General features: G+C 37.0%; 1 protein-coding gene across 1 annotated transcript in view; it reads right to left on the bottom strand.

The window, feature by feature from the left end:
* trps1 (trichorhinophalangeal syndrome I) overlaps positions 1 to 27,500 on the bottom strand; it is a 183,070-nt gene that overhangs the window by 15,913 nt on the left and 139,657 nt on the right. Inside the window, exon 6 of the mRNA XM_079829313.1 lies at positions 2,692 to 2,814. Within this exon, the coding sequence (XP_079685439.1) occupies positions 2,692 to 2,814 (123 nt within the window). The remainder of the gene's footprint in view (positions 1 to 2,691; positions 2,815 to 27,500) is intronic.

Below are 27,500 nucleotides of genomic sequence, written 5' to 3'. Positions count from 1 at the left end.
AAATTAATGTGAAAAAGTAACTCATATATTTTGTTGTAACTTTGAAAAGTAATGCGTTACTTTACTAGTTACTTGGAAAAAGTAATATTATTATGTAACTCAAGTTACTTGTAATGCGTTACCCCCAACACTGTTAACAAACTTGTAGCTCAAAGCAAGTCTGTCTCTAAACGTTAAAAATCAATTCCCCAATGGAGAAAAATAATGGGATTTTTAATTTTGGAACCAGACTGTTAAGACTTTATAGATATTTATAATATAGACTCTATAAGATATATTTATCAGAATGCCCGAGCCATAATATTAAGAAAGAGACAACTGTAGTCGGTATTCACTTCATTGTATGGAAAAACGCAGCTTGGACATTCTGCTAAACGTCTCGGTAACACTTTCTATGAAGTCTATATTTATAAAGGTTTTCTTAATGCATTATAATGCATGCATAATGCCTTATAAACAACCTTATAATGTGCTGTATCATCTGATAAATAATCATAACAATACATTATAATACTTACCTATTTGCATTATAACCCCAGATGAAGTCTGAATTTATAATGCACAATTCAGAATTTATAATATACACAATGTGTCGCATCATCTCATTAATAATCTTAACAACAGTAGTAATACCTACTTATTAGATTTGGTAAAGCATTGTAATAGTACAGTTTTATGAATAAAACATGATTTGCATAGTGAATGTATTGTTCCTTTGCAGTTTTCCACACAGCTTTGATTTTACCTGGAGGGAAATGTCTTATAACCACTTCATGATATCTTATGGCTGTTTAAAAGAAGACTTCACTTTTGTTATGATTATTCATGAGATTATACAACACGTTATAAGGTTGTGTTTAAGGCATTACAATGCATTAAGAATACCCTTATGATGCATTATAAAGGCCGGCTTCATCTGGTGTTATAATGCATGTACTCTTAAAAGTTATAACCACAAATAGGTAAGTATTATAATGTATTGTAACTGTTGTTGTGATTATTTATCAAATTATACAACACATTATAAGGTTGTTTTTATGCCGTTATGCATGTATTACACTCTAAAAAATCGTATTTCTTCTACCCAAATCCTTGGTTGAGCCTTTTGGGTAATTTTTCGGGGGTTATTTTTTCAGTATTTGGGTATTTTTTGTGGGGTTTTTTTGTGGTTTTCTTTGTGCAGATCCTGGGTTAGATATAACAACCCAGGGGTTGAGTTATTTATCACAGGCTTTTTGTGACCTCTTCAGTGCTGCTCCGTCAAATTGGTGCCAAAGTCGGCCACTCAACGCATATTTCACATAACACGACACAATCTCCGGCGCGAGATCCAGTGCCACAACGGGACAACAGAGACTCGATTACACTCAAATTACTTCTAAATGTTTAAAGCTACACTGTGTGATATTTTCTATCTAGTGGTGAAAAGGTATATGACCATCCAGAGAATTTTTGTTTCTGTTCCTCTCAATTCCGATTTCGTTTTAACTCCTACGGTGGCCGATTTAGTCCAAGATTAACACGGCTTCCAGTTCGACCTCGTCCACATTCGACACGGTGCCATCGAGTGTTAAAACGCGAAAGGCGAAGCTTGAATTTACGGGTATGTCCCTCTTTGGCTAATGTACTTCCAAAATGGAGGGGCAACATGGCGACCCAAATTCGAACCCCTCATCCGTATGTATTTTCAATGGCATAAACTTACGAGAATACTTTATTACTTGAAAGAAGTAAATATACATTAATGAGCACATATATTTTTGAAAGAACTAAGTGTTTTAGCTAAGAATAAACTAAAAAAGTTACACAGTGTAGCTTTAATTTTTACTTCTAATATTTGTAAAACGAGCTTAAATGTACAATTCTAGAAAAATGTTGGGTTAAAAATAACCCAAGTTGGGTTAAAAGTGGACGAACCCAGCAATTGGGTTGTTTTAAGCAAATATTCAACCCAAATGCTGAGTTAAAACAACCCAATTGCTGGGTTAGTCCATTTTCAAACCAACTTGGGTTATTTTTAACCCAGCATTTTTTAGAGTGTAGGTAATATGTATTAAAATATGCAATACTATGATCGAAAATAAAGGAATTATCATGCTGGCACGTGGTTGTGTAGAGACTTTTAAAAAAGTTTAGAGGATTTAAGTTAATGAGTAGACATTAATTTGCGTATGAAGTAAAAAAATAAGCTAGTATTACAGCAAAAATGAACCAATTTGCAGGGTAAAATTAACCCAAAATATGTTCTGTCGTTTATTTACCCAGCCTTTGTGTTGTTTTTTGCATTAGGAACACAGGCTTCATAAAAAGTGTTACCAACGTCTCTTTTTGTGATCCACGCAAGAAAGAAATTCATACGACTTGACTGGGTTTTTAAGGTTGTGCCAGTAGCCATTGTGTCCGTCTCGGGTTTTAAGGTCAGGTGTTTGTTAGGACTGTGGGAAGTAGGGCTCCCAGCTGGTGCAAAATTACTTCCATAGGGCCATTAGCTGGCTGCAGGGCTGAGGAGGGCCAAAAGGGCTCTTCCCCCGGGGTCCTCGCCTGACAGCGCGGAAATGAAGCGATCAAACCGAAGCTGCTACGCTGTCACCTCTCCGTTCATTTGAACTCTGTTTCTACGATTTGTGGGTGGGCTGGCGAGGCGTTCTCGCCCGTCCCATGCACTGATGTTTTCTTAGTTTCCCCCCTTACCGAGTGCAGCTTCTGATAGAGGCCACACGCGTTGCACACGTAGCCGCCGTTGGCATTCTTCCTCCACAGCGAGGTCTTGGTGGTCAGACAGTTGGCGCAGAAGACCCCCGAGCCCCGCCGTCTCTGAAATCATAAAAAAGAAAGAGCAAAAATGAGTAAAAAAAAAAAAAAAAAGCGAGCTGCGGAGAAAAAGAGGGATTGACATTCGAGCTCAGCATGGAGATGGGAGGTGAATTTAAAAGAGAGCAAGAAAGCTAGGAAAAAGGCGACTCAGTAGGGTGTGGATATGACAGCTCGGATGGTGAGAAACACAATGTGTCCAATCAGAAAGCCAGGATGAGGCGCGATAACACTAATTAACCTTCCTGTGATTTATAGGCTTTATAAGACACCACTGTGTCAGCGACAACACCGCCAGATTCAAACTGGGTCGCCTGCAAATATTTAGACCTTTCAATAAATGTCTTCCCAAGCACACGCATGACGTGAACCCTTTAAATACACGGCTGCGACTCAAAATATCTAGTAGCTTGAAATATTGCACTCAACTGTGAGAGAAGGGGGAAAAAATAAACTAAAGCAGGGAAAAAAAGGAGAGATATAGCCACATGAATCATCCACCGGGAACGGACAGAGCTAAAAGTGAATCCCGAGAGTCGGCCGGGGCAAATCACAGGAATTATCTCGATTATGGCCTCTGTAAAACTCGTTTAGGCTTATAGAATGTGTGCGATTTATTCAGCCTAACTTCAGATGGCTTGAACATTTCTCCCGCCAGAAAAGTACAATGCTCCTAATTGTGCTCTAATACATTTAGAATGGAAAGCTTTCTGCAGACATAATTTTGGCTTCGAGTCGGTAGAGCTTTTTTGGCAGGGAAAGGGGCACTTGATTCATCGGGTGTTTCACAACGTATCAGTAAAAAGTTTTGGGGAGCCGCCAGCTTCCTATAGGGTAATTTTTCCGTCCAGATGCGCCATTGGAGGGCCCTGCATCAGCTAAACTAATTATGATCTCACCTTCGCTGATGCTCGCTCACTCTACGGCTCGACATCTCCCATTAATCATAGATATGTAGAAAATGAATGTGAAAAGAGAATGAGGGACGGTAGCCCGCACGACCATAAAGAATAAAAATGATGGCAATAACTTAATGAGATGGAGCAATGTTTTCCATGAGCTATCAGCAAATGCAAAGTCACTCTGACAACTGCCCTTTGCAACCGCAGAGCATTATTCTGATGCGCGCGGCATTTCAGAGAAAGAGGGAGGGAACTCTCGTCCTTATTGTGCACATTAAACAAAAGTATACTCATTGAAGGTTCATCAACACCGTTCTAATGTCGATCCTTACATTAACTCTTCCCCCGCCAAACACAGAATATTCTGTGTTTGCGTGTTTTCACTGTTATACAGTAGACTCTCCGGATCAAAACACAGGAAAAGAAGACGCCGAAACAAGCGATATCATATGTAATCATATGCATATGTAAAATTAAACAGCATATAAATCAAAACTGCCTAATGTTACTGAATGAAATGTCGACCCAGGACGATCTACAGGACTGTGAAGCTTTGGGGTTGTTGATGGACTCCATCTACTCCATCTGTGTTTTCATCATCACTCTGAATCTGATCTGCATGTAGTCTCTGTAGGATTTTTTTCATGATGTTGCTTTTTTTATGAAACTTATCGACATTTAAGTGTTGATAAAAAAGAATGCATGAAGCTAGAATAAACTTTCTTTTGATATACAGCATGTTCAGATATTCATGCAACAAAATATTCTGGGGGCATGAAAGTTTTGTGAAAATGATGCTGGCGGGGAAAGAGTTAAGCATTACGCTTACCCAAATCAATAGTTTTTTTCCCTTGCAAAAAGTATGTTGATGGTTTTAGATGGTAATGCATTTAAATATTTGATCAGCACTTCAATTAAATATTTAAGTTTGTAATTCCAGACCTGTATGACCTAAATTCTTCCGTGCAAACCAAGATATTTAGGGGGAAAACAGACCGAAATGGTTCAAAATATCTTCTTTTGTGGTCTGTAGAAGAAAGAAACTCATACAGGTTTGGAAAAACATGAGCGTGCGTATTTTAGGGCGAGCTATCCCTTTAAGAGTGCAAGATGTCAGACATATCCTACAACAACACAAACCCACAATACCTTGCTGGAAGATTATCTCAAAATCGAATTACGGCTCATTTACGTCAGAATCAGTGCTTTCTTATAACCTTTAAGCGAGAATGTATATGTTTTCTGATCTCAGTGGGGTTTTTTAGAGGGCCACATGCTAGTCTTGACAGTTTAGACATGATTGATTGATTTATTCTTTCCTATCCTGTTCTAGCGTTACAAGCCAAACAAAGTGTCCGTCATCAGCTATGTGGATTTCTCTCCCTGGCCTTCTGGGCTCCAGAGCCAAATCACTCGCACGTGTTCCTCAGGCCTTCACTGCACAACAGCCGCAGAGAGTTAATATACATACAACCTACACACAGTGCGAAAGCAACTGATCATTTATCTTGTTGGTCATATCATTCATTTGTGCTGGGCCTCCTGTTTAGCCATCCAGAAAGTGTATATGGTTAGTGAGCCAAAAGTGCTGGATTTAAAAAGAAATAAATCAAAAGCTCCGACACTTAGGCTGATCGTGTCTGCGTCTGAATCTGGAGTCCACTGACTGTGTAATAATGGCTGTTTTGATTGTAGAATTAATCAGACCATTTATAAAAAACAAGTGTAGTAAAAAAGGGTTCACACTTTAGATCAGAGTCCAATTCTCACTATTGACTATGATTTTTGCCTCAATAAACTCATAATTGCTGCTTATTAACAGTTAGTAAGGTAGTTAGGTTTAGGTATTGGGTAAGGGATGTAGAATATGGTCATGCATTAATATGTGCTTTATAAGTACTAATAAACAGCCAATATCCTAGTAATATGCATGATAATAAGCAACTAGTTAATAGTGAGAATTAAAGCATTGCCAAAAAAAATCTGTCTTCATTTAATGCAAATGTCATTAAGTGTATGTTCATTGTATAACCATTGCCTTACATATGTGACCCGTGCTGGCAAAATGAGTCGCCATGAGAAAAAACGATGTAAAAATGATGTATGATTTGTTGTAATCAGACCAGAAATGACTGAGCCACACCTGTTTGAAGTCGATCAGCAAAGTCAATTTTGAGAAACATCAAGTTAAAGTTTTCTGAAGGTTCCAAGACAAATTCACCTAGCTACCATACCTTAAAATCCCTGATAATAACACCAGGTCAAAGCCAAATATCAATAGGAATTAGTGGTGGGCCGTTATCGGCGTTAACGTGAGACACTTATCGGGCGATAAAAAAAAATATCGCTGTTAATCTATTCTCAAAGTTGGGTTGGGAGCTGGGTGTATACTATGCAAGCTATGATGACTTTCACCTTGATATTTTAGCGCGGATGTATACCTAGCCGAATTGCACTGTAGGGGCGAGAGAACGAGTCTTCGAACCTGTGTGTATGCCTACTAGTGTTGTCAAAAATATCCATATTTCGATATGTATCGATACTGAAATATCTGAAACGATACGATACTCATTTTCTACAGTATAGATATCAGCTGCGCTATCCTCTCCTCTCCCGACCGACAGCGAGTTGACACGCACCCGCCTCCTCTCATTCAGTCCAGTTAACCCTCTGAACATTGCGAACGCGTGTTCTGCTGGATTTTTCCTCATGAAAGCGTGTTAGTATTGATGTGACCGTTCTGAATTTCGCGCGGGGTTGCACATTACGTTAATTCTACTAATTCCCGCAGATTTCGCGCTCGCATCTGAAGTGCACACACATCTGAAGCGCACACACACATACCGTAATAAAGCCGCCTCTGACATACAAGTGCAAAAATGAGCTCCTTTTTCACGCTTATTAATGGTCAAATACACTCAAAAATGTCTCAATGCCCATCTTGGTGAGTTTTAACGTAAACACAGTCGAAACCAACTCACAGGAACAGTGTTTGGGATCCATGCGTGCGTCAGGTCTTAAAGGGACAGAAGTTATTTATTATTCAAACTACAAAAAGACAAACAATCACTTACGAGCACACATATTCTGAATGCCTTCGGCAGAATTCAAATGAGACATTTTAATCTAGATTAATCTAGATTAATTCCAAGATTACAGTGAGATTAATCTAGATTCAAAAAAATTATCTATGCCCACCACTAATAGGAATATAAATTTTTTCCCCATGATACCACAATTGTTTGATTACATTAATGAAACAGAACAGAGAGTCTATATATTAAGAACTGCTGTACCGCACGGATCTAATATAAAGTTGCACATCAGATGTTTTTCCCCGACAGTTAACCAAACATTCACTATAACAGATAATGTTTTGTGTTTGTTTCAAGACAGATATTTTGAAATACTGTAATTCTGAGTATATGTGTATATCGGGATCACGCGCTGTCTGAGGCGCCTTTGTGCGCACGCGTCAGATCTGACAGTCAGAGTGAGTGAGATCGTTTCAGCATGAGTTTGAAAATCATATTTCATTGGTTCGGACGTTTGAGAATCCGCTATGAATATTCACAAAGTTGGAATGCTGCGCTTTAAAACGATACCAAACTTGTACTGAGAGGAAGCGCCGTCATGGAGAAGCCAGCAGAGAAAACGGACAAAGGAAAGGTACTCCTCTCAGAAACCATACAAAGATACTTTTAGATGTTTAATGGTTATTTGGAGATTGCTAGACGATTGCTTAATGAACTCATGTGATTCGTTTTGCCAGCACGGTTCGCATATGTTACATGTGCAAGTGAGCTTTCCTACCATGATTCATTTCAACCAGCAACTTAAATTTACAACTCAGCAGGTACTTGTTCATAAACAAGCAATTATACACAACTGGTTGGACTAATATCAAGTCAGGTGGATTTCCAAAACAATACAAAAACATGCATCAAGAGGGAAAAAATACTGCAAACAAGGCACAAGCCATTATAAATAAGAGGGCATGGTCAGATAAAGTGGGAGTGTCAACAAGTTGAGATGTGAATGTCTGTGAGGAGAGGGTCGTGGGTCAATTACACAGGAAAGCCCAGAGATAGCCTTCCCCTGTTGAACGGTGCAAAAATCCCAGACTTCCTTTTCAATTATCAACCGGTCCGCCATCTGTAAAAACCAATGCCTACCTTGCCTCGCAAGGTTTTGTTGTTTTATCTCTTTCTCCCTCCACTACATCTCAGAAAAAGGACAAGTTGGCAAGGGAAAAAAGGAAAAAAACGCACGCACATTCGACCGGCTCGCCGCAGCTGCTCACCAAAGGAAAAGGAGGGGAGGCGAACGAGAGAAAGCCCTGATTGTCTTTGTTTTCCCAAAGTGTGGGGCGATTTTTCTCGCCTGCCACGTCTGGCCGTGCTGTGAGGTGATGCATTGTTTTTTTTCCGCGAGCTAGAGGGGCCGCAGAGATCCCAGGCCCTGTCTGTTTCCTGGCCTGCTCCAGTTTATCACCGTATCTGCTCTCAGCGCTATCTGGGATCCGTCACGGCCTTCGCTATATATGCGGCGTGCATCATCACACAGCACTGTCACTGCTTAAAACACTGCTAATCATAATCACAACAAACTTTGTGATCCCTTTCATCTGCACTCGGGATGAGGCGTAATAATAGGCTGGATAATTTCTATATTTCCAAGGCATGTGTACAGGTACCCGAGGGTTAGAGGTTCTCGCAGTAAACAACAAAATGGCTGTTCTTGTTTGCATTGCAGGCTGTGATGAATGACCCTGCTGCACTGTGGGTGTAGCCCGTGCTTTCTGTTTGTGCGTGATTGATTACGCATGCCTAACGCTAGGCGCTCTAGGGAGTCGGACTAATTCGGTCCTGGTGAGAGGAATCTGAAGTAATTAGAGGCAGGACCTAATTACATCTATTTATTTAACGAGCATGTTCCCACAATCCCATAAAGCTCTTCATTAAAAGCATGGAGTCTCAGGTGAAAGAGGCGGGGAAGAAACATCACACCTTTCTGTCTTAAAGCTATTACGGTAATCAGCGGCTCTCGAGCTTTTGCAACCAGTTCCGCGCCCATTGTGAACTTTCAGGACTAAACAATGCGCCGTCTATGAAAAATGAGCTGAAAATAATAGCTTTCAGCACCGGGGAGATTTGCAACGTCAATCCAACAGTCAGTTTTGGTGAAGTGGACAGCAAAATCGTGCCTAAAAGCAGAGACGGTGAAAAAGGGATGCATGGAGACTGACACACATCACAGATGTAATATTTGAAAATAAGGGATAATAATGCATTTGGCATGCCGTCTGGATGTAAGAGCGTGGATTCTTTGGTTTAAAGGGGGAGATTTGCACACAAAGCTGGTGAAATGAAATTACACGTAATTCACTTAGGCAATCCACGGGGCCTCTTACATTAAATAAACTATTATTTAATCAGCTGCGGGGAAATTAGGTGAACCCCTACTGACAATTTCAATTTCAGAAATCCTGCATCAACTTCTCAGGGCTCAGGCGGTACCATCGAAATGCCGTCGGCAAACATCTGGATACAATTGCAGACATATCGAACCATCAAGTCCTATCTTAGGTGGATGTTTTACTGGGTTTACGCAAATCCGAAGTCTCTAGCTGAAACGGAGTCCTAATTATATAATTCAGTTTGATAAATAAGGTTTAATATATTCTGTGAAAGCTTCATTCCTCCTAGAACCTGGGAGGCCACAGTTCAGTGTAATATTCCCACATCCTCACGTTGCTCTCAATACGCTTCATGTCAAGAAGAAGTCTATAAAAAGTAATAAGGACGGTCTCAAATCATCTGTAGTCGGTTAGAAGGGTTTTAAAGCAATTGTTCAATTAGGTATGGGCGAGTGGGGCTAGTTGTCACACCTTTTACTGCAATAAAAACATTTTTAGGTACGTTCTACTTTTTTTTAAATGTCTGTATACTTAATTAATGCTGAAGTCTGTGAAGTGTCCATAAAAGTTGTTTTTGCCCAGGGGAAAAAAAACATCACAAAAAATGGTGCGAAGGTGAATCTGCCATTAAACAGCCTAAATAGTGAAATTTAAAGAGTAAAAGAGCACGTACTCAAACTTTTAGTTAATTAGATACCTTATAGCAGTGGTTCTCAATCAGTAAACTTCCAAGAGGGTCTCAGGATGACTTACAATTATTTAAAATAACCATTAAAATAAACTAAAACAACTACAAATTTTGATTTTTTTTCATTTTGATTCATCTCCTCAAGAACATTTTCTTGGAAAATGGGTAGCCTGATTTTAAGTGTGATTGTGTGATTTCTAGACCTGTAAAAGTTGTATATATATATATATATATATATATATATATATATATATATATATATATATATATATATATATATATATATATATATATATATATATATATATATATATATATATATATATATATATATATATATATATATATATATATATATATATATATATATATATATATATATTTATTTATTTATTTTTTTTGGCTGGGCAAATTAACGCGTTAACGCAGGCAATTCATTTTTTTATTTTAATGCATAAAATATTTAACGCAATTAATAAAGCGTTCGTTTTTATATCAATTTTTGCCAAGCGTTACATTATATGATCACGCTCTGATTCATGTAAATGCTTTTAAACCATCTAAGCGCGACAAGACAGAAGAGAACGCGCTGTATGTCAGTATCCTGTCTGTGTGTGTGTGTGTGTGTGTGTCAGTGTCCTGTCTGTGTGGCTGCATATCAATCAGATCCCTAGTTAAGCCAGTCTCGTGCACACATCGAATTCTCTTTCGCTCTTGAACAAACAATAACAACGACACAGAAAATGTTGCCAACATGCCAGTTTTGTAGAGTATTCTCATAATAGAAGTCTTAAATGAGTTAAATAACGTCTTAAATGAACGTGAGAAAATGAGATGCGCGTGTCAGGACGTCAGATTTATTAGATTAAAGCCTAATAAATGTTGAAATTGGCAGCTTTCAGTTATACTGTAATGTATTGTCATTAATGTTTAATAGAGACATCAGCATCAGTGATACTGGCCTTCATTTAAAAAAAAAAAAGCCATTACAACACAATTTTTAAATATGCAGTATTTCAATTGTTTCTACATTAATTTGGAGAGTAACTGAAATTATTACAATATCAAAATATTAAAAACTCCCAAAATATTAAAAACTTGCGATTAATCGCGATTAATTACAGAACACAATGCGATTAATTCGTGTGTTTTTTTCCGATTCCCTGCACTAATATAGGAATGAGGAATATAAATTTTTATGCCAAAACCTGCTGTATTTTATCATTAGAGTTGGGTATTGTTTGAATTTGAACAATTCCGATTCTGAGAACTCGTTCAGTATCGTGCAGTATACAGTATGAGAGGCGGCTTTCTGTGTGCGCACGTTTTTGATTCTTGTGCTTGAATGGTTTAAAGTCGTATTAAAATGCAAACAAATGAATCGATAAGAGAAATCGAAATGCACGCATTTTATGGAATCCTCCGTTTTTGGAATTTCGGTTCTCGATACCCGTATATAAGTTCTTATGGTTAATCCTTTCCAGTAAATCACGACTGGAAAAGCCATGTAAATCCATTGGTTTAAAAGAGCCGGATATAAGATAGCAAATATTTATCTCTTAAAACTTCTGGAATTCTGAAATTTAATTTTACGAAATCAAAAGGCATTTAATATTGTTGTGGCCAATGGCGGTCCTTGGAGGCTGAGAACCACTGCCACTGAGAACTAGCCCCAATCTCCTATGTTAAACATGCAAGCTGTAGATTCACCACGAGGATCTGGAAACAGAAACAGAGAAACATGTCACAGCTGACCAGTTCCCTCTGCTTAAATTCAAGCCGCTCACACCAAAACTCTCAGAGGAGATGGGCTTCGGCTTTCCGTTCAAAGACATCCCTGTTATCTCAATCCAAATCCCCATCCATCCCTTTTGTCCTGCCCTGCGTGGCACCGCGGCGTACCCCGCTGCTACACGAGACCATCCGAGCCTCGGCTCTCTCTCCAAATCAGATCGAACCGGAGGACATGATCAAAGACAGACGCGTCTCTATCTGGAAGTGTGAAGCGCAGATATCCATTTGCACTCAGAGGGCTTATAGTTGCAGTCATGAGAGTAGCCTATTGTACTGCAAAAAATCAAAGGTCTCCCTCCTTCTCGTGCAAAGAGAATGCGGCTTTATGTATTCGGGAATAATCTATTCCAGAGGCCGAACAATACTCCGGTCTCCCCTTACAGCTACAAAGGCATTAGGCCTTTTGACACTATCGCTACACCCGTATCCCTTATCTAGGTCTTCCTTAGATATGTGGTATCCTCTTCTGAGAAACTGTTCCGAGGACACATCCTGTCCCAGTGACAGGAGAGGAAATCCGGATAGGCCGCAGCTGGCCTCGAAATGTGTCATCTGTCACCTCCGTGAGGTCCTCTTCAATGCTGTTTGTTTCGACTCGTCCTGGATGTCATAACACGGGGCCAGCTGACCCAAGACAATAGTTAAAGAGACTGACAATGTCGGGCAGGAAAGAGAGCGAAGAGTTCAGGCATGACTTCACCGGCACACCTGCTCCAGTGTCAGAGAGGCCGTGAAATCTAGAAACTGTTTCCTGGATCTACAAGTCAACATCATCTACTGAGACAAACAAATTCTGGCTTCAGATCAGTATTTCAGTATCAGTGTTCATCTTAAAAATTCAATGACCTACTTTCTCTTCGATTAAACCATCAAAATATGAGGAAAATATTGTATGTTTTGTAAATACAGGGGACGAACGAAACACTACACTTGGTTGAGGTATTTATCTGACAAAAAAAAAGCAAACTACAGCTATAGTTTTATTTTACTTTGCAAAAAACGCATACATTGACATAATCAGTTATTAATATTTCCTGTTTTTGCAGGTGTTCATCATTTCTTTGTATGACAGCCTGGCCAAAAATTACCAATAAAACAAAATCACAAATAAAACAATATACTCCAGCACAACTACGCAATATGCTTACAACATTTGTAACATTGGTTATATATATATATTTATATAATAACTGAACGAAAATTTTCCTATAGGCCGGACATCCCTTTTGGCCACAACTGTATGATATTTGAATATGAATACATATATGGGTCAATGACATATTTTTTTGGTATGTATCTATTCAACTATACAACTTTTTATGATTTTTAATTTCTGAATTAAAATTAATTGTGGTCATTTTGGAGGAAATAAAAGCAAAAATTCAAACAAGTGCTGATTCTATTTGTTTTGTGAATTAAAAAAAGCCTCATTAAAACAATCCTTTAACAGCAGTTTGGTAAAAAATATAATAATATAATATAAAATAATATAATTAATAATAATTATAATTTAGCATAATATAATATGATATAATATAATTAATAATAATATAATTGAACATAATATAATATAATTAATAATATAATATAAAATAATTTAAAAATGTAATATAATATAAATAATAATAATATAATATAATATAATTAATATAATATAATATAATATAATATAATTAATATAATATAATATAATATAATATAATATAATATAATATAATATAATATAATATAATATAATATAATATAATATAATATAATATAATATAATATAATATAAAATGACATTAAGCATAAAGGTTAGTTCAAACCAAAAAATTATAATAATAATGTTATTTGGGAAAATATTATACATAAACTATATTAAATCTATATAAAACATATTTTGAAAATAATAATTAAGATGTGTACAGCCCATATGTATTAATGCTGTAAGAAAATATTTATTTTTACTTGATTGCACACCACAAGACATTTTTAGCAACTTTTCTTGAAAATGAGAATACCGACTTTCGAAACCCTAAACCAACATGAATGCATTTCTAAGAAATTGGCATGTTTCACACACACACACACACGCACGCACGCGCGAGCACACACACACACACACACACACACACACACACACACACACACACACACACACACACACACACACACACACACACACACACACACACACACACACACACACACACACACACACACACACACACACACACACACACACACACACACACACACACACACACACACACACACACACACAATAATATAATATCATATAATATGTGACCTTAAGCAGCAGATAGATTGGAAGGATTGAGAGGTATCTTTTAAAATAAAACTTCACTCTGAAAGTTCCTGCCAACTATTTTATATCTGCAGACCCAGGGAATACAATCAGGTTCTTTTTTGTATTCTTCCCCAAACTACATAAAATACAGACTGTGGGAACTGCCACTAGCAAAACCGTGGCACACTTTGCATTAATAGTGTGCGCTGTAATATTGTGTGGAAAGAAGGACATAGAAGCCTCAATTCACCTTGCCCTGGAGGGGAAACACAGGCCACAGAGACATGTGAGGCCGTCTGTGTGTGGGAGAGAGACAGTCTATACTACACAACACTCGCCACCTGAATGTGAGATGCCCCATACACCAACAATGACAGACATTTTCCACTCCACTACTGTTTCTCTGCTGTAAATTTCACATAAGCTTGCTAAAGTAAGCTGTGGGCTGCTGCTGCTGTACATGTGTGGCTTTGCAATATACACGTTACGAGAACGCCACTGTTGCGAATGAGCTGAACCACACACACACACACACACACACACACACACACAGAGGTATTCACACCTAGCAAAAGCACACAAACTCTCGTCTTCCATTTACGTGCAATTAAGCCAACTGGAAAAATACTCAAAAATATAACCAGGGCTTTTCAGCTCGTATCAGTTTCACTGTCAGACGTGAAGCATCACAATAATTGCCCTGTAACTCAGAACCCAATATTTTACTGCGCTCAGAGAAAATATCGAATTCACAAGGATAACACTCATACGCTTCACCTCAGAGAACAGTCTGGCAAACGTACCCACTCGAAAGCAGCAAGAGAGAGAGATTTTGTGGTGTAGGCAGACACTGCGTGGGATCTGATATAGCACTGACACCATTTCACTTGATAAACATGGTCAGATCTGGTTGGAGCAGCTTACTGATCCTGGATCAGGGGTTCAAGGTAGGCGACAGACATTAGGTAACAAAAATAAATAAACTTCCTCTTGGAGATGATTTTTTCTCAAAGCATGTCACTTGTTCATTTGGTATTCACCAGATGGTCTCAACGTTATTTTTTAAATGCTCTTTTATCAGATTTGCATCATTATATTATACACCAATGTATGATGGGACACATTAGATTAAATCCATCATAATATTACACAACAATGCATGATGGGAAACCAACTCGGCATCTTCTTTAGAATGTGAATAATGAACCACTTCTCCCTGATTGTACTTTAATTACTTAAAAAGCTTTAACTTTTATGTGTTCTCTTACTTTTCTGAATTGCATCTCTTGGTAATCACTTAAGAGTTATGAAAAGTTACTAAAGAGGTAGCAAAAATATTTATAGTAGAAAATATTCATAATACACTGAGATGAAGCTGTTGTCAATTTTGAATATAACAGTGATTATCGGGGTTCACGCGTTTCACGGCCTTTAACCATATGTGTAAAAAAGTATTATGCTTTATTTAGCAAACATGTAATCACTTAGGGATAGATTGCAATGTTCATTTTTAATATAGCTGCGAGTAGAGATTATAAGGGTTCAAGCGCTTTGAGATCTTTAAACATACACATAAATAAGGTATTATCTTTTATCTAGCAATCACTTAGATCATAGATGGAAAAGACAATTTACAGTCAACACAGGCAGTTTACAAAGGAAATGCTTTGTTTTTAAAGCTGTTTTTCACTTTAATAACAGTTAAAACTTCAGCGATGTCCAAAAAAGTTTCAATGCTTCTTTAGAATCATGTGACGCATGTGCACATCAAACTTCGCATTTCATATCAGGCATGAAGAGGGCGATTTTAGGCCATTTCATGGGATTTGCCATAGAAATACAACATTTTTACACCTTTTTCAACAGTTATAGCCACACCTATGGCCCGATGTCCATTAAAGTTTGCGTGCTTCTTTAGAATCATGTGCTGCATGTGTTCACCTAATGAAGCGAAGTTCTGAGTTTTCTTTTAGGAATGATAGGCTTTAGACTTGCCTGTTTTCTAAAGGACCCAGCTATAGATATCCAAAGGCCAAAGTTATTATTGTTTGTTGATAATTATTGACCTAGACAGTCCTGAGAATTGTGTGGTTTTATGGAGGTTGAGCTAAAAACCTAGGACTAGTTCATGACAAGTTGTTTTTTGAAATATGCCATATTTAATAAACGATTCGATTGACAGCGGCAGTCCTAGAGGCAAAGTTGCTCAGAATGAGGAGTTCTACCATGTGGTATGAAGGTCGTGGGCGTGTGCAAAAAAATTTTGTGGTATACAATCCAATAACGCACGTGAAAAACCAAGGTGGACGATTTCTTTTGAATTTCTCACAAAACATGAGAGGGTCCAGTGAGTTTCGTTCCGATCGGCCTGCTAACCTTTTTCATAATACGAGAATGTCCTCAAAGGCAGTCTAGGCACATTGGACAAAGACATCGCATGCCAATTAGGGTTAGGGTTAACATTTTGTTTTTTTCCATGTTATAGTGTCACCAAGTGGCCAGTCGCTGCGTTTATTTTTGTGTGACCACAGAATGAGCTCTTACATATGTGTGCTGAGTTTGGTGAAAATATCTCGTTCCGTTCACGAGTTATAGGCATTTTAGCTCCGCCCACTTCTAACGTTTTGGCGGCCCTTAGAGAAATTTCAACTTTTTTTATAATTATTGACAATCAGACTCCAGATAATCTTGCTGCACTGGTTTGGTTTCAATCAGGGCCAAAAACATAGGACTATTTTGGTGATCAAATCTGAGGCATGCAATTTTTCCGTCTTGAGTCAAGGATTCCAACGACTTGAGCCTATGGCTAATGGTTTAGGAGTTAGGAGGGATGTCACACTTTTCAGTCTTGGTGACTTTGTAGACGGTGTGAGTATACGACTTACGGTTTTGTCTGCCCGGTTACTTTTAGGGGAGGATGCTTATCCTTGGAAATTTTAACAATTATAATAGAGTTCAGTGCTACTCGCTTAAACCCCTACATATAACAGCCCTTAACACAAACTTTCACATGTGCCTCTTTAACCAAATCACGTAATAACCATAACCAAAGCCATAACCAATCACATACCAAATCAAGTAAACAAAATATCATTCTACTCATGACATACAAATTAAGGTGATATTTATGTAACTCATTATAACTACACATACTGTATGTATGCATACATATTCTAAATGAACATATTATAAGTTATAAATTATAAACTTCTCTAACAACTGAACATTTAGCAATCTATTGCATCAAATAGACGTCTCAAGAGGTGTCATGTGATATCAGGAGCAGCTAAACTAACTTTGTCATCATGAGAAAGAACCATTAGTTACAAAGCAATCGGATAGAATGTATTCAGGATGGACTCAGGAAAAACTGGAGAGAAAAGAGGGTAAAGTAGATGAAAAAATGATAAGCTGTGGGAAGGCAATGCCCCACTAAGTTAAAATTAGCAGTAGCTCGACAAACTCCAAGGGGCTCAGACGGAGAACCTCCATCATGTTGCCCAGAAATCGTTCACCCACTCAGAGAACACATGGAGAGACCATCAGCCGGCAACTAACACTAATGAAGCCTCCATGGAGCTTCCACAGTTCAGCGGCCATCAGATCAAATCTCTATACATCGACAACTGAGCTCAGACAAACCGCTCCTGACTGACACTACAGCACAGCGGCGCTTGCTCCTGCATTAAAGGGACAGTTCACACAAACATGAAAATCATGTCATCATTTACTCACCCTGGTGTTGTTGTAATGCCGTTTGTCCTTCTTTCTTTTTGGACCACAAAAGGAGAATTTAAAAAAAGTCCTGCTTGTGCCTGTCCATACAATGGACGTATATTTGCTGTATATTCCAAGTGTTCTGGGGGTATATGATAGGGTTTGGTGAAAGGCCAAGGTCAGGATTTTCAGTTTTTCACCAAACCTTATCATACACACCCAGAACACTTATATACGACACGTGTCACATGGGATCATTCTGTGACACTTTTGCATCTTTTTTGTAAAGTTTGATGCTGGTCGCTATTCACTGCCATTATATGGACGAGCGTGAGCGGGACAATTTATAAAAATTATGCTTTTGTGTCCCGAAACGGGGCATTAGGCATTAGAACAACACCAGGGTGAGTAAATGATGACTTCCTTTTCATGTTTAGGTTTAACTATCCCTTTAAGATCTACAAGAAAACAAAAAGGAGTGAGAAATTAGTAACATTTGAGTGATTTAATAGCGGACAAGCAGTTCTCGAGGGCCGTGTTCGAAATCGTCCCCTTTACCCTCATTCACTATTCCCTACATTATGCCACTAATATAGTCCAGTTGAAAGAGTGAATGAAAACGAGTGAGACACTGAGACGCCTTTGCATAGTTCTTGCGGTTTAATAATCATTTGAAACTCTGATTGAACTCTTTAATTAAACAATTTAATAATCAATTAGGAAGGAATTTATACTTGTATGATATTACGCTGGCCCAGTGCAGTTTGGAAAATGGATGTACACTCTAAAAAATGCTGGGTTAAAAACAACCCAAGTTGGGTTGAAAATGGACAAACCCAGCAATTGGGTTGTTTAACTCAGTGAATGGGTTGTTTTAACCCAGCAATTGGGTTGTTTTAACTCAGTGAATGGATTGTTTTAACCCAGCAATTGGGTTGTTTTAACTCAGTGAATGGGTTGTTTTAACCCAGTGAATGGGTCGGTTTAACCCAGCAATTGGGTTGTTTTAACCCAGTGAATGGGTCGGTTTAACCCAGCAATTGGGTTGTTTTAACTCAGTGAATGGGTTGTTTTAACCCAGCAATTGGGTTGTTTTAACCCAGTGAATGGGTCGGTTTAACCCAGCAATTGGGTTGTTTTAACCCAGTGAATGGGTCGGTTTAACCCAGCAATTGGGTTATTTTAACTCAGTGAATGGGTTGTTTTAACCCAGCAATTGGGTTGTTTTAACCCAGTGAATGGGTCGGTTTAACCCAGCGGTTGGGTTAAATTTTTGCTTAAAACAACCCAATTGCTTTGATTTTAGAGTGTATTACTATACATATTATCGGCCCAGATAAGGCCAGATTGTGTTAAAATGAGTGAGTGTGTTGTATTTTTACATTGTGTGTGTGTTATGTTTACACTGCCAGAATGATTCTGGGCTGTTTTGGCCTCCTTCTATTCTCCGTGCAGTCACTCTTCCAGGAAGTTCCCTCTCAATCAGAGCTCAGTAATGTCTGGATTGGGTTCATGAGGTTCTTCCAGTGGAGCTGCAGACTGATGGAGGTGTTGGCCTCCATTCCCCAATATGCCTTTTCCGTATCCCAACCATTTAGCCCCGGATTTAATACAACAAAGTGCCATTCATTACCGCAGTGCCTGAAAACTCACATAACTATCCAAATTTAGCACAATGAAATTTACTCAACTAGCTCAAGTCTCCCAGTCTTTAGCAGCTAATTTAGAGAGCTCACTTGCCCAGGGTTGCTAGGCAATTACAACACATGAAACCGCTCAGGCGCTCTACTTGTGAAGCCGGTCCCACGGATAGTACACTTTTCTGAAACATTCCACATTTTGCATGCATAATCATGCCTTGTTCGTTTCATCAGATCATATAGTGTTTTCGCTATAGTGGTTACCAATGCAAACAGACAATCGCTCCCTGTACTCTTAAATAGGGCATTATTTGAGGGAACGGCCATTTGTACTGGTGTCTGAAACCATAGTGGACATTACTGAGCGTACTTATTCAATCCCCACAATGCACCACAATAACGAGTGTACAACTGATGTATGGTCAATGGCTAGAGAATACCCATAATGCACTTTGAGGGTCACGCGTCTGACCAGAAGATGGCGCCTGCGGCTGAATCATCCATACACTCGAAAAAATGCTGGGTTAAAAACAACCCAAGTAGGGTTGAAATTGGACAAACCCAGCAAGTGGGTTGTTTTAACCCAGCGGTTGGGTTAAATGTTTGCTTAAAACAACCCAATTGCTGCATTTTTTAGGGTGTATATATATATACATACACACTCTAAAAAAAAAGGTTCTATATAGCACCAAAAATGGTTCTTGGCTCGTAATCATAGGGTAACCTTTTTTAGTGCTATATAGCACCAATTTTGGTTCTTCAGCGGTTCTTCACTGGTTCTTTGACTAAGGTGCTATATAGCACTAAAAAAGGTTACCCTATGATTACGAGCCAAGAACCATTTTTGGTGCTATATGGAATTTTTTTTTTTTTAGAGTGTACTGTCTGTGTGTGTATATATATATATATATATATATATATATATATATATATATATATATATATATATATATATATATATATATATATATATATATATATATATATATATATATATATATATATATATATATATATATATATATATATATATATATATATATATATATATAGTATACACACGCATTGACAAATCAACATTAAATCATTCCTCCTGACCTCACCATATATACGTGATTCATTTGATTCAAATCTGTGTCCATCTGACAGTGCTATAAAGAAGGGAAAGAAAGGATGAGGGAGTTTTTCTGAAGCCTGTCACAGGCTCTTGGCCATGTTCACCTTGACCCCGCCGGCCTGACGAGCTCCGCTCATTTCCCAACACTGAGCTCTTCCCCACCGCTGAGCTAATCAGAGCAGGCAGGTCACACCGGCCAGCAGAGGAGGAGCTATTTCAGGACACAAGTCTGGCCCTCCACATTCAAAAACACACATGGAGACACGGATGGAGTCATTTGTTCCCTTTCTTTCTTTCAACCATTATGCCTTTGCAGTAGAGTAAAATTGAATCAGTCATATGCACGAACAGTTACTGGAACAGAATCTTAACGGGAAAAGGATAGTTATCTACATAAAGTCACCAAGAATAGCAAAATTTAGCGTAGAAACTGGCCCTTGACTCATTCAGGGTTTCTGCAGGTTTCACCAAGTCAAATTTAAGACTTTTTGAGACCATTATGAATTCAATTTAAGACCTATAAAGGAAATGCAGTCACAAATTTACTTGCAAAGTAAATTCATGTATTCAAATTGAACAAATCGATAAACTTGCACTTCCTCATAGCTCAATCCCACCAGGATTTCGTCACTTTTTTTTTGCGGTGATATTTGAGAACAATATTACTGATTTTGTGGTGGTAATTTCCAGAAATTATCATTTGCATTTTTTTTTTTCATAATTAGCACACCACATTTACCATATTATGTATTATGTTAAATGCACAATAGCTACACATGACAATAATAAAAAAACGAAATACATAAATCTTTTTTATTTTGGTTTAAAAATAATGCAGGATCTCAAAAAAATGCATGTTGATTTTTCATTATATTTGGTAATCTATTAGCTAGCTGAAGAATAAAATCCGTTTTATGTGTCTGTGGTACAATCTGAAAGAGACTCCAATAACACAAAAGCTGATTGGCTGCAATATAAGCTGCATATTGGTCTCATTTGTAGTCGTATTACAGCAAATTATATATGGACTACTTAAACCTTCTAGAGTGCTGCAGGATTTCAATGAGCATTAGAGGTAACGTTACATGGACGTAGGAAAATTAAGACCTGTTTAAAATTATTTAAGACCTAGAACAGAATACTTCAGGGAATTTTTGATTTCGAAATTCTAGACTTTTTTAGACTTTTTAAGACCCCGCGGAAACCCTGTCATTGCTCAAACACAGATATGATGAAACTAGATCAATCAGATTTGTAACATTTTCACTGGTACAGGTGCTGGACTTTTCCACAGGGTTTTTAATGGGCGCGAGCAGCGCTAAGGTCCATTTCCCATCCATCTGGAAGTGTCTCGAACTTGAGGACCAATTCAATGACTAGCCTGTATAACTCGAAAATATCTAAAAGATACACCAACCTCTTCATCGTCTGGTGCAACGGACCCTCTCAACCAAACACATTCAGCACTTCTTCCTTTGCCTGTTACACACTTTCTGTCTTGACCTTTGCTGCTATAGCTAGCCATTGTGAATTACCACTCCAGTCGCCTAAATGTGCTGGTTTGTGGACTTGAATTAATTAGTAGCCACTGTCCCATCTGAAGACACGAGAGGCGGTGGATGAAGAGCTTTGTGTGGGCAGTTTGTGACACTTTGATTTCAATAAAGCACTGAAAGTCAAGCACACAAAAGCTGTAGGAGATGATGCTGTTGACCCGCATTTATTCAATAAATGAAATCCAATATCTATTACACTGACTATATTTTTATGTTTGCACCTTGGCACTGAATAAACAAGACATTGACCACTGCAAAGTTACAAATATTGGATAAATCTCACAGATCGAATGTGCTGTGCAGAACAAAGAGCGAGTGTGTGAAGCGCTGTCAGGTCTCATAAAGTGTGTTATGGAGTAAAGCAATCACTTCACTCACACAGATTCATGAGATGTGACTTCTGCAGTCAGAGGACGTGAGCGTGAAGCATTAAGTGACAGTAACACTGAGTGTAATGTGGCCTGTGGGAGCAGTGTTTGTCCCGCTGAACCCACGCTCTCGTTATTAGAGGCTCGTCCAGCTGTGCAGCTGCTGCGTGTGTGTGTGTGTGTGTGTGACCCGTCACTGCTGGATCAGTGTTTATCTGAGGAGCTTAAACAGATCATTCTCGCATCATTTACTGAATAGAAAACACGAATGCGAATCTTTCCAAATTTTTGGTTCCACAGAAGAACTAAAGGTATGGAAAGACATGAAAGTGAGTAAAAGATGAACATTTGTATTTATGAACAATCACTAATATATAATAATGATAATTCATATTTTTATATAAATATAATTTATTATATATTTGTATATTTATTAAAAAATATCTTATATAATTATATTTATATTTTTGTGTATTTAATAAAAAAAATTGTAAATTGTATATGTATATATTTATTATGTATATATATGTATATATATATATATATATATATATATATATATATATATATAATAATTTACAAAACATATATAGTTTAATGGTTTATATATATATATATATATATATTGTATAATATATTTTTTGTAAATTATATATATATGGGTTAAAAATAACCCAAGTTGGGTTGAAAATGGACTAACCCAGCAATTGGGTTGTTTTAAGCAAACATTTAACCCAACCGCTGGGTTAAAACAACCCAAATTCTGGGTTAAAACAACCCAAGTGCTGGGTTAGTCCATTTTCAACCCAACTTGGGTTATTTTTAACTCAGCATTTTTTAGAGTGCATATTATATCATTGTATATTTATTATAAATATCTTCTATGAACAATAATAAACATTTCTATATTAATATAATGAATTATAAAATATATGTACGCACACACACACACGCACACTATATAATGTATATTATATACCATGAACACAATAATATTTATTGAAACAAATATATACACGAAAAACATGGCAAATATCAGTTATTTGTAAGCTTAAATAAAAATATATATATTTGTATAACTTACATTCAAAAGGTCTTTGGGGGTTGAGAAATCAAATTTGCCTTGATCTTTTGAAACAATAATGTTTGCAACAGTACAGTATGGAAATGTGGCAGCAAATTATTATTATTTTTATGAAATATTATGGTTTAAAAGGTTAAACGAGTGATCAGTGTTTTTCTGAGACAAAGGGAAGTTAAATCCTGACCACAAGCTGTTTTCAGTGGTTACCGAGAGTCACTGCAGGCTGATGAGCATTATGGGATACGGCAGAAACTCACATCAGCTGATCACGTCTAGGAACACGACGTCTATCCCAGCATACATATATAAGCTCCTTCAGGACCATCAGCAGCTCGTTTACCCTCCTCCATCCCCAGCTCCTCCTCTCATCCAGTCGTAAATTGACATTAATGATATCTGCAATACATTATGTTGGTTCTGTTCTGTTTACCATTATTGCTGTTCTTATGCTAGGCTGTACGGATGCGCAGGGAGTTCTTCCCCAGAACAGAACAGAACCACACCGCCAATCCAAACTGTATGCAAATAGTCAATCATCATCTCTGACGATAGTGGTCCTGACAGAACCCTATAGAGATGAGCACAGCAGCTGTGATCAATAAATGAATTACAATTCTGTTCTTTCGCTCTGCTCTTGAACACACTCTGTGGGGAGAGCGAGCTCATTGCATGCATGGAGTTGGGCTGCACTAGTGGGCTTACAACAAACACGACCCGGAGTGGATCGAAGCCCATCTAGTGTGGGCAGGGATCAAGACAGCCGTGAAGGGAATTGATGGAAGTGGAGAGCCGGGTCACAGTGTTCTTTTCACACAAGTCTTATGACAGTGAATCTTTGAACCAAAAGAATTACTGATTACAGAACTTTATTTCAGCTCTAATTATTGAATTCCGATGTATAGGCTGACCCTTGACTTTGGACTAGAGGGATTGGGTTACTGATCGCAGAGCAATGTGGAAGAACAGCTGGTCTGAGATAACTGGGGGAACTGTGTATAAGGATTTGTTTCATGTGATGTGTCGTTTGATAACCCACGCCTTAGAGAATATGCATGTACGCATGCATTCCTTCATACAAGTACAGTGGATAGATTCATTTGGATTGATTCTCAGTTCTTGTGTGAACTCCTGCTATACACCACTGACACACAGATATCGCAACGTCTGAACGTGAATTACTTGCATCACTACACCTGAAATTACTGGACAGGGTGTCGTATTTGCATATATTTAGAATACATAACGCCAATAATAAAATAAAATAAAATAAAATATTAAAATAAAATAATACATTAAAAATACTAGTATAAATGAATTAATTTAAAATAAAATAAATAACATAAAATATTAAAATAGAATAATAAAACATAAATGGAAAATTAAAATAAAATAATCAAATTGAATTAAATAAAAATAAAATAAATATCACAATAATAATTTTAAAAAATACAAATTAATTTAAAGCATTTTTAAATAAAATAAAAAAATAAATACATAAAATATAAAAATTTAATAAAATGTAAATAAAATAATAAAAACTTAAATAAAATAAAATATTAAAATGTAACTAAAATAAAAAAATTTAATAAAATAATAACTAATACAAATGTATTAAACATTTAAAATAAAATAAATAACATAAAATAGAAAAATAGAATAGAAATATTAAAATATAATAATAAAAACATAAATGGAAAATTAACATAAAAAAATAATAATTGAATAAAAAATATAATCAATAAATACATAAAATATAAAAAATCTATAAAATGTAAATAAAATAATAAAAAATTAAATAAATAGAAAATTAACTCAAATAAAAAAAATGAAATAAAAAATAAAAAATGAAATAAATAAAAAATAACTATGTAAATAAAAATGTATGAAACATTTACAATAAAATAAATAACATGAAATATAAAAATAGAATAATCTAAACATAAATGGAAAATTAACATAAACATTTGAATTAAAAATAAAATAAATAAATACATAAAATATAAAAAAATCTATAAAATGTAAATAAAATAATAAAAATTTAAATAAATAAAGAATTAACTAAAAATAAAATAAATAAAAAATAAAATAAATGAAATATTATATGATAAAAATGTATGAAACATTTACAATAAAATAAATAACATAAAAAATAACTAATACAATTTATTAAACATTTAAAATAAAATAAATAACAAAACGTACAATTGAATTGAGTTATAAATAAAATAAAATAAATGAATAAAATCACATGACCTTGACTGTCTTGTTGCTTTATCGATTGGACTGAAATACATCACAGCTTTCCTTAAAGTAATGACAACAGTTTGACTTTTTCTGCCAGCATGTCCTCCTCCTGAGCGATCTCTTGTTGGACCCATCAACCGAAGTGGCTAAAGTATATGAATACTGAATCCTCTTCAGTCAGATCAATAAAACTGCTAATAGTCTTATTACTTTACAAGCTTTATTAACCCAACACCTCCTTTATTTCCTTTATGACATGAGCTCCATTCCAGACATCATAAACTCAGCCGACACGTGGTTTAAATGTCTCCGCCGCACATCATGCACAGGGTGTCTGGCGACCGACCAATCAGAAGACACGCCACTAGTTGATGTCACTGCTAAGAGACGGTGACATCACGAGGCTCGTGGGACCTCATTCACCTTTATAACGAGAGTCTGTCAAAATGCCAAAGTCGATCGATAATTGAGTGAAAGGTCAGCATGGCCTCTCTGAGCAGTATTCAATACTTCATTAGGAGAGCTGACCCGCTGCCCAATCTGAACGGGTATTTAAAGTCAGAGGGACATCCGCCACATCACAGCGGCAACAACCAATGACGCTTCAGGAGAACACACACACACACACACACACACCTGTGCATCGCTGGTCAAAACTCTATAGGAGGACGAGGACTTTACTGGGATGGCCAAAGACAAAGGCGTATGTAAAGATTTAGCCGTTTATTCATTTGATTTCTGTTATTTTGCTTGGCTCAAATGTGACTTGTGTGTTTTCAATTGCCCTGCTGGATATCCCACTGTGAGCAATTACATGCATGTGTGTGTCGACTCCAGACAGTTTGACAGACCGGGTAACATAAGTAATTATGTTTGGTCTATTTGTTGATGCTGTGTGTGTGTGTGTGTGTGTGTGTGTGTGTGAGAGAGAGAGAGAGAGAGAGAGAGAGAGAGAGAGAGAGAGAGAGAGAGAGAGAGAAAGAGTGTGTTTGTGTCTGTTTGTGTGTGAGAGAGAGAGAGAGAGAGAGAGAGAGAGTGTTTGATTGTGTGTGTGTGTGTGTGTGAGAGAGAGAGAGAGTGTTTGTTTGATTGTGTGTGTGTGTGTGTGTGTGTGTGTGTGTGTGTGTGTGTGTGTGTGTGTGTGTGTGTGTGTGTGTGAGAGAGAGAGTGTTTGTGTGTGTGTGTGTGTGTGTGTGTGTGTGTGTGTGAGAGAGAGAGAGTGTTTGATTGTGTGTGTGTGTGTGTGTGTGTGAGAGAGAGAGAGTGTCTCTGTGTGTGTGTGAGAGAGAGAGAGAGTGTTTGATTGTGTGTGTGTGTGTGTGTGAGAGAGAGAGAGTGTTTGATTGTGTGTGTGTGTGTGCGTGTGGGATGTACACACCACACCTTTCTACACGTTCAACCATCCTCATATGACTACTTTGGAAAGTTCAAGAGCCACAATAAAAAATATTTACACATAACAGACTATAATAAATAAATCTATATTTTGAGTTATTTTATATCTCTATATTATAATATTTAATAATATAAATATCACAACATTACGGTTATATGTGCTGGAAAAGCAACCCAAGTGTTTCTGTGCATTACATGAACACATTAAATGCAAATATATCCAGTGAATGAAACCCTTTCCAAATGAAAGGAATCTTTAAGTTCTTCAATTTAGAAGTTGATGGATGCAAATGAACATAAAAGATTACGCATAACAAAAGAAAGATAAGCCAGAGCTTCACATTAGGCAACAAAAGACTCAAGTAATGCATTATAAATTCAGATCAGATGAATCACGTTTAAAGCCATTCAAGCAGAAAGTCAATATCCCTGCACACCTGTGACCGCAAATCAGCTGAATATGAATATATAT

The sequence above is a fragment of the Gobio gobio genome (assembly GCF_949357685.1).
Source record: "Gobio gobio genome assembly, chromosome: 11".
Lineage (NCBI taxonomy): Eukaryota > Metazoa > Chordata > Actinopteri > Cypriniformes > Gobionidae > Gobio > Gobio gobio.
This window is presented reverse-complemented; position numbering and strand designations above follow the sequence as displayed.